General features: G+C 36.4%; 1 protein-coding gene and 2 long non-coding RNA genes across 5 annotated transcripts in view; 1 reads left to right on the top strand and 2 right to left on the bottom strand.

The window, feature by feature from the left end:
- Positions 1 to 1,297, bottom strand: part of LOC147838210 (uncharacterized) — a 4,275-nt gene extending 2,978 nt beyond the window's left edge. Inside the window, exon 1 of the long non-coding RNA XR_015523529.1 lies at positions 1,243 to 1,297. This is a non-coding gene — a long non-coding RNA (uncharacterized LOC147838210). The remainder of the gene's footprint in view (positions 1 to 1,242) is intronic.
- Positions 1 to 1,997, bottom strand: part of agrn (agrin) — a 467,750-nt gene extending 465,753 nt beyond the window's left edge. The window contains exons 1-2 of one of the 2 annotated variants that reach the window (XM_087305965.1): positions 1,911 to 1,997; positions 1,783 to 1,823 (exon numbers count right to left, since the gene is read on the bottom strand). In XM_087305965.1, coding sequence (XP_087162091.1) covers positions 1,783 to 1,823; positions 1,911 to 1,971 — 102 coding nt within the window. In that variant the 5' untranslated portion in view covers positions 1,972 to 1,997. The remainder of the gene's footprint in view (positions 1 to 1,782; positions 1,824 to 1,910) is intronic. The other variant, XM_087305966.1, reaches the window with a different exon arrangement.
- LOC137489184 (uncharacterized) overlaps positions 1 to 12,445 on the top strand; it is a 298,052-nt gene that overhangs the window by 3,697 nt on the left and 281,910 nt on the right. Inside the window, exon 2 of one of the 2 annotated variants that reach the window (XR_015523546.1) lies at positions 11,587 to 11,781. This is a non-coding gene — a long non-coding RNA (uncharacterized LOC137489184). Of the gene's footprint in view, positions 1 to 11,581; positions 11,782 to 12,445 lie in introns of both variants that reach the window. The other variant, XR_015523555.1, reaches the window with a different exon arrangement.

The raw sequence follows: 12,445 nt of genomic DNA, 5'->3' as shown, positions 1-12,445 counted from the left end.
TAATAAAACATCACATTGTTGTTAACCTCCCGTAAAGAAAAGTTAAAATCCTGAAATACTATCAAAGTTAATTAATGCATATAATACCTATAGTGTAAATAATCAGTACACAGAAGGTTGCACAAGATTTATTCGGAGATTCATGCAGAGTGACAGCCTTATGAATCTGAGACATAGATTTGTAAGATGGTCAAGCACATGCATTATTCTGTACCCATGAAGATTAACCTACCATTGTGAAAAATGTTTGATGATGATGATAGCCAATAACAATAAACCATTTCAGCTGTTTGTGAAGCAATTAGTAATGTAATGTCTGAAAAGCTCAATCTATGTTGAAAATGTATCAGCAGTTTACAGCTTATAATGGACTTTTAGCACACAACTATAACATGCCTATTCACGTTCAAAAGAGTGTGCTATTGACTTCTTTGGTCGTGATGTTCTGCAAAATGATCTCACTAACCTTTGTTAAACAAGAACAACAAGACTTAACCAACAAATATTGTTACCCATTCATTTAAATCAGAATTTATCACTGTCAATAACATAAAAAAAACCATCAAAATCTGCTTTAAGACGTTCAGTTTTACATTAACTGACCATTACAGCTTGAGCAAAAGATATAATTGATTCACATAGGCTAACACATATGAATTAAAGTGCATAGTAATATATTTCTCTTGGATAATTTAAAGAGAATAGTAAACAGTCGAGTTTCGATCACTTTTCGTGACTAACTGCATAAACAAGATAAACAATAATATTTTATTAATCCAAAACGATTAGTTTTTATTTACACATAATCACAGAATTAATACTGTTGGATAAGTATACGCCTGTAAAATTATTATTTCAACATCCACGGTAACGTTACTTTATAACGTTAAATCAGGAAAAAAACACGTTTTGCCATGGTAATGGATTCGTCTACAGAAACTTTCTTTAACGCAAAGTTAGCATACACACAAATTCGTTTCATGTTTCTTTAAAATAATTAAAATAGTTTTCAGTTACTACACACGTTACAATCTAACATTGTGTAAAAGGAACAGGAACTTTCAGACGTGTTTGTAACTGTTAGCGTTAGCATACATTAGCTCCAGTCGTGTTTCTTAAAGCAAGTTACATTTCGTATCAAACTGTTGTAAATTACTAAACGCTGTTACAACCAAACACCGTAGAAATGTTTTAAGCTCTAAATTCGCTAATTATACAGAACACAAGCAGTAAAAAGCTTACCTTTCTGACCGGAATCCACATGAAATATTTAAAAAACCAAACTTTTTCTTCTTGTGATCTTCGTGCCATGGTGGTTGACAACCAGCTTTTTGGAGCATTACCGCCACCGTCTGGATTGGAGTGTGGATCATGAGTTTAGTCACGCATGTGTTTATTATGAAACCAACTTCTGCTTAACGTTACTGGAGTATTTTATGTTATACCCTGCACAAAGGACAACAAAGATAACGATAATGTAAGACAGTCCTAAAAAGTTCTGAATATAAAGCAATAGGGTGCACACCATAGCGATAACGTTGTAATGTGTATCAGAGCATTAATGATGATGCATTAATGATGAGTTGTTAATAACCATAAAACTCTGACCGCCAATCATCCATTCACATATAAAGGGCTCGCTCATAGCAGAGAAGCTGCGTTTTATATTAAATGTTGCTGATAATGAAAATCTCCTAAATAACTCATTCGAAATGAATAGCAAGAATGGAAGCTACTGGCTAGCAAATTGTGGCTAGCAAATTGTGGTATAAAACAACCTACCCCAGGTATCGGGCGCTTCACTTTCGACATCTTTGTGTGGCCTTTTTGAGGATGCAGGGGCAGAAAAGTGTTTTTATTTAATGTTATTTATTTATTTTTATTTCACTTTACTGAATGTCCTGATTTACCAGTTAGATGAGAAAGAAATCTAGCACACCGAGGACATCTGCTGGTTACAAAGTGGTACATACAGCAAAAACAAACACAACCCCCCCCCCCCCCCCTAAAATCTGATACTCTAAATACAGTTAAGAATAGTCCAAACACTTCAAGTATTTAAATGTAAAGCATCGGTCTATACATTAAAAAAAATAATAATAATTTTATTTCTTTTAACTTTTTACTTCATCGTCACTAGTGTGGACAGAAATATAGTATTTGTTGTAATTTTCGTTCTAGGTGTAAATGGCCCTTAATTTTCTTTTCACTGTAGATCATCATTAATTATCTCGCCCTTAACATATTATAAGATATCATACGTCTGTGCCTGAATCTTACAAGAATTGTTTATTGATTTACATATTTGTTGAGAGGAGAGGACTTTGAAGATTTGGTTCAGGCAATTCAGTTTGCAGTTATGGCCTACCTTTATTCGTAATAATGTGTTTTGTTTTTTCTTGCTAGTAAATTGGGCTCATGATTGCTAGTAAATTGGGTTCATTAGACATTCATAAAATATTTATATACTGTAGGTAAAATATTCTGTGCTTTTGCTGTTGGTGTAACATGCATTATTTGACTCCCATGTGTGTAATGAAGTTGGCCATTTGTCTTGTCAGTGCAATGATTAGTTTCATGGTTGTAGTACTGGTTATACACAGTTAATGATTGTTTGATTGAGTTTTAATATCGCAAAGATCTGATATTATTTAGTATTTTCGCATTTGCTGTTATTGTTAGGTGGTTTTTCAGCATTAAGCACTTTTATGCTTGATTATAGAAACTGCCAAAATAAGAATCCTTTTTGCTATTAAATTATTATATTTTTTATGTTTCTTTTAAATAACTTCTGTGAATATAAACTATTTCAATGTATAAGGCATCATTTGAAATAATATTTGTAGTCATTTAAAACTTTTTTTTACAACTGGGTGAAACCTAGTTTAAAGAATGGTGGGAAACAGGAAGACAGTTATTTTTGAGACTGCTCTGGAATCCCTAATCATCAAATTATCAATGTGATTATTATTATTTTTTTTATTTCATCCATTCAAGCTGTAATTTATGTGAAATTGTGCGTGTTATTGAGCAAGTTATTACCCGACTTATTCATTCATTCATTCATTCATTTTCTTTTTGGCTTAGTCCCTAATATTAATCTGGGATCGCCACAGCGGAATGAATCGGCAACTTATCCAGCATATGTTTTATGCAGCTGATGCCCTTCCAGCTCCAACCTATTAGGGCTGTGAGATTAATCAAAATCAAATCACCATCGCGATTTTAAATGTTGCGATTAGCTAATCGAAAAAGGCTGTGATATAAAATACATATTATTCAACTTCCCCCACCCAGAGCAATTGCGTGACCTTCGTCTTACTAGCCAATTGAGTAAGCTCACTTTCATTCTGCCCAATCAGAATTGCGCGACCGAACTATGTGGAACGCCAACAATAAAAAACAAACAAACAGGAAAGCACGGACAAGTTTGATGATGCCGTCTGCCACTTCAGAAGCATTATTAGACCAATTAATATCAAAGAAAAACAGCACGTCAGTAAAATGAAAGTATTTTGGTTTCAAACTCACAGACCCCAAACAAACCAGTTCATTTGTAAGAGCTGTCGCAGAATTGTTGCCACAGCATGAGGAAATACAATAACCAGCTTCTAAAAAAAGCACCACAGGCAGCTGTACGAGGAGCGTCTTGCTAAAAAGTCAATTAAAAGTACTGCCAGTTGACACTTGTTGTTTTTGTTCTTGTTCTTCTTTATATAAGTTTTCTTTGTCTTAGTCACCGTCTTCTTTGTCTTTTTCATCTTCTTTGTCATCTTCATCTTCGTTTTATTTGTCACCGTCTTCTTTTTGTTCTTCATTTTAGGAACCGATCTTAACGAACTCGCTTTATGCATTGAGAGGCGCCTTTTTTGAATGGTTTATTAATGGCCGTGAACGTTTTGTGCCCTGCTCGCCTTGCGTTTTAACTACCTGCTGCGCCTCGTGTTTTTGCCCTTAAGCGCCATGCGCTCCCCGTTGAAAAAAGTCAACTCTGAGCGGAAAAAGCACATTACTTCAATCGCGTCTTTTTCATTCTCCAATAAAATGAAAGCAGAGGCGGGGTTTCCGTCAGGGTGTCTGCAGTGTTTGTGTTGTCAAGACAAAAAAGGAAGACTTTTGAAGATGAAGAAGAGAGACTTGTGGTTGCTGTTTTGAGTTATCCAGAGCTGTATGACTTCACAAATCTTGAATATCACAATATTATTATACATTAAAGTTATATTTTTTTATCAACAGCAACACTCTCGCAAAATACCCAGCTGATTCAGTCGTTATCTAGCGACATAAAAAAAGCGCACAATGTTCCTTTTTTTCTTGTCAACAAAAAGGCAGTACAGTGCACCTCGCGTTTTTGGAACATAAATGGACATTCGTTATGATTGGCCCCTTAGTCTTCTTTTTCATCTTATTCTTCACCCTGGTCTTCATCTTTGTTGTCATCTTCGTTGTCGATTTCATCATCATCTTCTTGGTCTTTTGTCTTCATCATCATCTACTTAGTCTTCGTTTTCTTGGTCGCCATCATCATCTTTTTTTTGTCGTCTTCATCTTGGTTTTCATCTTGGTCTTTATGTTTGTCCTGGTCTTCATCTTCTTTGTCTTCATCTTCTTGGTCATGCTCTTCTTCATCTGATCATCTTCTTGGTCTTCTTCATCATCTTTGTCTTCTAAGTATTCGTCTGCTTGGTCTTTATGGTTTTCGTAGTCGTCGTCTTTGTCTTGATCTTATTCTTCGTCTGTCAGAGTCGGGGATAGAACCCGGGTCTCTGCCATGATAGGTGAGTCATGTAACCACTGAGCTACTAGGAGTTGATGGGGGAAGTGATCTTCAATAGGAAAAAAGTTAGATAAGGCAAAACAGAGAGTCTTCCAATAAGAAACAGCAAAGTACAATTTCAGAGATGTTTGCTAATATAAGTTAATATGTTTTAAGTTCCTTTTTTTAATGAACACTCACTGCATTTAAGCAGTAAGAAGCTACAATACAGATTATTGAGTCAAAGCTTGAAAAAACTAAATTACTAAATTAAATTGCAAATCAAATCAAAATCACAATATCTGTCTAACAATTGCAGTTAGAAAATTTCACTAAATCGCACAGCCCTACAACCCATTACTGGGAAACATCCATAAACACACATTCACACACATACACTATTACAATTATTAATTAGCTTACCCAAATCACCTATAGCGGATGTCTTTGGACTTTTGGGGGAAACCGGAGCACCCGGAGGAAACCCACGCAAACACAGGGAGAACATGCAAACTCCACACAGAAATGCCAACTGACCCAGCCGAGGCTCGAACCAGCGACCTTTTTGCTGTGAGGCGAGACCTACCTGCTGCACTACTGCATCATCTTGACCAATATTGTAACTTCCAAAAAAAAACTTGCTCATCCCTGTATTGCATTAGTCTGAAAACCTGTTGTGCTTATGCTTCGATGTTTCTAAAAGGGCACAATTTTTCAGCCCACTATCAGCAGGGGGAGACGTTTTGATTAGAGCTAATTTACAGTGGCGTGAGAGACTGGAGTGGCCCCGGCGGACTCATTTCCTAATTGAGTGCACACGTTTTGCCGGCTTGAACACTCCGTTAATAAATTGCCCCATAAAACTGATCTAAGCTCTAAATCATGTCTACTCTTCTCTCCTTGTGCTTTCTGCAAACCACTCAGGAGACATATAGCCTCTGCAGGCATTGACTCAGGGAAAAAAATAAAATCTCTGTTCGTTTTACTATGACAGAGGTTGTACTTAATATAATGTTATAAATCACATTGTGCACTTTGATAGACTGACTCAACATTTACAAATAGTGCTGTGTGGGGACAGACATAAACCATGACTTGCAGTGGGAAGGATTTTGGAGTCACTTTAGACGATGGCCAATTTGGTAAGTGTCATCGTTGTAGTTTATCAGATACTGTGTGTGTCCTTATCGGTGATAAGACCTGTTCATGTCCTCCTTTTTCAGTCAGGGAACAGCACAGTCTATTTAAAGAGTACGAAAGGTCATTTTCACAATCTGGTAATCTACTTATAAATAGTTGGTTAGATAATTTCTTAAAGTATTACTTAAAAGATAGAAGATTGCAATCTTGACAATGATAATTTTAGATTTCTTTTTTTTCTATTAATAGGCCTATAGGTCTTAGCAGTTGGTGCATTTAAACAAAACAAACAAACAAAAGTTTGGTTAAAATCTTTAGCAATAGAAAGATACATATAATTAAAATGAGTTTTTGCAAAAAAGAAAATAAAGAGCACATGATTTTAAATAAAAGTATTTTATTTCTCTTAATTTTTCTGTTTATAAAAATTGTATTTAATAATTTAACCAACATATTCATTTGGTTGTACACATTTTTGGACTGTTATCATAATTATTTTTTGTTGGATTAGTCCCAGTTTTGGTTTTAACAAACAGAACTAAGAACCTGTAATTTTATTGAAAATAAAATGAAGAAATAATCAGCTGAATAATAATAAACTGTAAAATGTTACTACTACTGTTGCTAATTAGGCTAAATATACATCTAACATTATAATTTGTACAACCCATATTTATTTTTAGTCTAATTTTCAATAAACTATTCAGTTTTTCACTCATAAAACGTTTCATTGCTAGATGTGTCGGTTTTGAAAAATTATTCAGTGGCAATTTTTTTTTATAGCTAGTTGTCGCCACCTATGTGTTAAATAATGCAGTTGCTGCCTGCAACTTTCATTTTTGAGCGTCGTTGAATACATATGACAATGATTGTAATCTTTACCATAAACATCAGTGGTTTAATCTAAACTATAAACTGTTATCCCTGTACTTCTGTGTTATTTGACAGTTTGTAACTTCATAACTAACTTAAAAGACTAAAGACTTTTGTGTTTTCAGACTTGAATGCAGCGGTTTGAAGGATTAATATCATGAATCACCATCATTTATAACTTACTGTATGTTGCGTGGGTGTTGAGATTCTGATCATTTAATGAAGAGTCATGCAGCTTACACTGAACGCATTAATGCAGGCGAAGCAAGTAGTTACAGAAAACACCTTTAATGAAACCCTCCATATCCTGAATAACCCACCACAAGTTCTTCCATTATCATTATATTTTACAGGAAAGCCTGAGTGTTTTGATACATATGATTTGGATGACACAAGAGGTGATCTCTTTGTGAGAGTTACAAATTTTAGATTAATCTACCAGTAAAAACACAAAAATGTAAAAATCTATTAATCCGCAGGCCATGTGTGTTTCGAACCATAGGTTATGATCCATACGAATCACGAATATTTTCCTGTTGTGGCCAGGGGCAGACTGGGCAGTTTCCCGTTGGGCCGACGTACTTTTTGGGCCGAATGATCATCTTCTGATGATCTAATCGGCCCATAAAACACTTAGCAGATTGTTATGTTTTTCTGCCTAAGTGATTGACGATGTGACATAATCTGCAGCCCATTGGTTCTTTTCTTTATTGACATTGGGCTGACCTAATCACAAACTTCCATGTTGGGCTCTGCGTAAGCGTGCAACGTAGCTGTGTCAAAATAGTCGAGAGTCATGCCTGTTTCTCACGTGCGGGATAGCAGAAGCGGAGAGCAGGCATTTGAATTTTGCGTCCCTGCACTCTGCAGCATGCAGCGCAGCACAGATCAATATATTCCTGTTTATTCTATCTAGTTACCTATCTGTCCATATAAATATACTTTTTTAAAACTTTTAGACATATTGGTGGACATATTCAAGGGCGTGCACAGATGGGGAGCATTTTGATTGATGTAGTGGGCCGCTCTGGGTGCCAGGGGCGATTTATTTATTTATTTTATTTTTTTTTGTCCCAGTCCAGCCCTGGAATGAGTACAATTGTTTGTATTCAATACTTTATTATTATTATAGTTTTCCATATCTGTAATGCCTTTATTTTGACATTTTTTTTACAGTTCACTTAGAATCCAACATGAAAATAATTTTTTTTTTCTTTATTGGCATTGCAAGCCAGGATCTTGATGGTTTATTGTGGGTATGTTGTTTACATGAAGAAATCTGTGTTACAAGTTAAACAAAAATTCTAATAAACAATTATATTTTGAATTTAAATAGTTTTTGTCTTGCGTTGACATTAATTTTACATTCGAATAGCCAAAATTACAAGTTTCAGTCTATTAAATGTGATTAATCGCGAATAATCGCGGATAATTTTAAAAGAAGTGTGATTAATTCGTTTATTTTTTTAATTGATTGACAGCACTAATATATGTATCATCATCGCTTTTAAAATCCTATTTTATTAGCTATTTCCATTGTTGATTTACAGTTTTTGTTAAAGAAACATCAATACAATAATGTGGCACTCACATGTGGCAGTCTGTGTGCTCTGAAATCCTTGCACATCTCTCGTTATCATTTACGTTTATCATGTCCCTCCATACACTCAGCATTGCACTTTTAGTGTCTTACATCTTTAGTTGATCATGATCTCTATATGGGTGAACAGCATGACTAGCCAGAGAATAAAATCAGTGGGGTCAGAATGGGACAGAGGATCTTGAGAGCTCTGCAAAGCCCTTTCCGCTAATGGGCCGTAGCGCTTCATTAGGTAATTGAAGAGAATGCAGAGATGCAGGCTGGCTGCTGGAAATGATTTTTCGGGCTGATTAGTGCTGACACCAGCTGGCCCTATGATGAAGTAGATGTCCAGCTCAGACTTTAATGTAGTGGTCAGGACGAAAATGCTGCATCATGCAGAGGTGATCATATGAAGCACTCTGCTTGAATACGAGTTACAATGTGCTCTTCCTCTTTTAAAGGACATCAAGCCGACAGTTGGCAATTAGGCAGCGTTGGGCCATTGGGAAAAGTCTGTCAGGCTAGTTTGTTTGGTGTGTTCCACACTTCACCTCTGGTTGGGCTCACATCTAAAGGAATTGGCATCGTCCAAGTGTGAAAGAGGGCTGATTGACTGTTCATCTATGAATCAGAGTGTAAAAACTAAAACGAAGTGACAAAACCAAGCAAGCAATGTAAGTCATGAGGTCACAAAAAAAAAAAAAAAAAACGGGTTGTCATTTCTTCACTTTTCTTAAATATTTACCAATGATATTGATTATCGGATTATCAGGCATATTTGCAAAAGCGCCCTCTGTGGTAAACGAGAAGCACTGTGAAAAAGGTACTTAAACACTGTTTGTTTATGGTTTGTGTGTGCGCAGCACTAGTTCCCATTTACCGTTGTGAAATGTCAATTGCTGCCACCTAAACGCACATCATTATAGCCATATGAAACCAAGGACTTGCACACGACATGTCACTTGTATAGATTTGAATGGTCAATATGGCAAATGAAGCTTAGCCTTCTAGTAAAGGAGCCAAATATCAATGGCTACAAATTGATAGTTCTCTGGGGGAGGGTGTTGGACCAGACATGTGTTTTACAAGTTTCTACACATTTTGTGTGATTCAACGTCTGTCTTAAAATACAGTTGTTGTTTAATTTAATTGGTGATTCCTAATATGAAATTTAATTGTAAGCTTGGCAAGAAGTTTTGGAGATTTTGATTGTTCCCAATTCAAACAGAATGCCTGAGTATACTGCATGAAACACATTTCAAAGATGGCTTGCCTTAAAGGAACTTAAATGAAACCAATAAAGTGAAATGTGAGAAATGCTTCTGCAAATCTTCTAACTGCAGGGTAAGGTCTAATGTAGACAAAATTCATGAAGATGACATAATTATTGGTCTGAAGTGAAACAATAGAAGTTACTTATACAATAGTTAGTTACAAATAGTGAAAAAAAAGTCACCAGCATATTGCGGGTGAGTAAATTGTCAGCAACTTTCATTTTTTAGTGAACTATTTCTTTAAAAACAGTGTGTCTGTCTGTCCATCAGACCAGCAGTAGTAGCAGCCAGTTTGAGCATGTTGTTTTCACACGTCTGCCACTGCGGTGCTTGTCGTAAATTCGACGACTAATCAATTAGAAATTATCAGACCGGAGGTTTTGAATATCAGAAAATAGACTTTATTCTCCATAATAAAGCCGAGAAAGAGCAGAGCAGACCCCAGAGCATTCTGAAGTCTCTCCTGGACACCTTCTGAAGTCTCTCCTGCACCTTCTGAAGTTTCAGTGTGTTTGTTACAATTTTTATACAGGATTATTTGACACACCCCTAAGTCTCTTTTTAACTCTTGACCATTTTTGAATAGGTTTTCTAGTCTAAGGGGTCCTGCTATTCTTGGCTCTCAGCCCACTAGCTCATGTCAGCAGAGATGTTACAGGTCTGTGTCAGCAACTGTTTTGACACCAAAGTTCTCTCTCCATAGATGCAACTTATGCAAAAGGATTAAGTGTTTACATACATTGTCATGAAAGCATAATCACTTGATAATATGTTACTCATTCTAACTTCTGACACATATAGCTTCATAGAAGTATTTAACATATATAATCAGTGCTTTACATATTCAGTTATTCTACATAATCAGTCACTCAGCCTTCTCCTAGTGTTGCTCCTGTAGGCATACTCATCTTACACAGACATATCACTGTATTTTTAACACACGCTGGCATGTTTGCTGCAAACACTACATACATTTTGTGAAGAGAAAATTAACTGCTTTACACTTAGAAAATACTTTATACTGAGAGAATAGAAATCTTCTTCATGCTCTCTGAATGACACACAGTGCCCAGACCTCAACGCCTGCAGCCCTGAATGTCTCAGCAGTGAAAAATGCCTCATCTGTATCCGGGGCCTGTGCCACAGCATGGCCGGCGCTCAAAAGCGGCTGTTACACCTCTTGCCTTTGCCTTCTAATTTCCTTACTCAGGGTCACTGAGCCGCCAGCTATTCCTCTCAGCACCTCGGCACACAGAAAGGCTTAGAAGAGCGGGGCATATGTTCCTCCCTCTAATAATCCCCCTTTTCTTATCTTTATTCCAATCCTATACCTTCCATGCATCAGCTCCAGTGCACCTAACCAGCAATCTGTCAATCAGCAAGCTCATTCAGGTGTTATAGTCATTGTGCAACCCATGGCACAGTATGGAAAAGACTTATGACTAGCTCTTTGTCATCTGGTCTGGGATACAGATGTAAATGTAGACTTAAGTGCTAAAAAAAAACTTACAGAGATCATAAAATGTATGAAAGTGCTGGACCATATGGTTGCTTTTTAGCTAACCAATGGTATTACTTCTGTAGGACTTTTGTTCTGTAGATATTTAGTCAAATAGTTGTTGTTATGTTCAATTCAAGTCATATTTATTTCTATAGCACTTTTACAGTGTAGATTGTATCAAAGCAATTTAACATAGAAGTTTTAATACATTGAAACTGTGTCAGTCCAGTTCTCAAAGTTGAAGTTCAGTTTGGTTCAATTTTCACTGTTGAAAGTCCAAACTTTGAAGAGCACATCCATCGATATGCAACTCCACAAGTCCCAACCAAGCAAGCCAGTGGCAAGGAACAAACTTCACCAATTTATGAAGTGAAGGAAAAAAACCTAGAGAGAAATCAGTCCCAGTTGGGCATGACCATTTCTCCTCTGGCCAAACTTATTGCGCATATTTGCAGTCTAGGTGCCGAAGGCTAGAGAAGGCTGGATGTCCATCGTGGAGAACTGCAGGTGTTAGTAGGTCACTGGTGTTCAGGCTGGTCCACAGGATCATTGCGGAGACTCGTCTGTCCCTGTGGTCTTTCAGGAATCAGTCTCACTCACTCCGCTCCTCCATGACCACCACACCATCTGCAGGTCAGGCTGTTCATTTATTAAGGTAAGTATGATTTATTGCTATCGGGTGCTGAGGGTGTGGGGGGTAGGATTGGTTTGATTGGTTTGTTTTGTTTGTTTTGTGGCCTTAAATCTCTCATTGCTGTCTATGAAAGGTCTGAGAGCTCTTGGATTTCATCTAAAATATCTTAATTTGTGTTCCTAAGGTGAAAGATAAACAACATAATTTTCATTTTTGGGTGAACTGATCCTTTGAAAAATCTTTAAATGAAATGTTTGATTTTGTAAATGCAAGTGGCATTTCTGTGTGGAGTTTGCATTTTCTCCCCATGTTTGCATGGGTTTCCTCCAAGTGCTCCCGGTTGAATAATTCAATAAACTATGTTAGCCATAATGTGTGTTTAAATGCGAGAGTGTAGGGTGTTTCCCAGTGCTGGATTGCGGCTGGAAGGCATCTGCTACGTAAAACACATGCCAGAATAGTTGGAGGTTCATTCCACTGTGGCATCTTCTGATAAGTAAGTGACTAAGCTGAAGAAAAATCAATGATTGAAGAATAATTCAAGTAGTTCAAGTAATGACTAAAAAGACAATTATTAAAAAATGAATCAATTGCAAAAATATTAGATAATACAGCTCTTAAATGATCTATAGCAAATTGCATAAATTGTTTACTGCATTTAATCCACAATATTTTGTTCCACTGT

Source organism: Danio rerio, chromosome 23 (assembly GCF_052040795.2).
Source record: "Danio rerio strain M-AB ecotype USA chromosome 23, GRCz13ab, whole genome shotgun sequence".
In the NCBI taxonomy this organism is placed as follows: Eukaryota; Metazoa; Chordata; class Actinopteri; order Cypriniformes; family Danionidae; genus Danio; species Danio rerio.
This window is presented reverse-complemented; position numbering and strand designations above follow the sequence as displayed.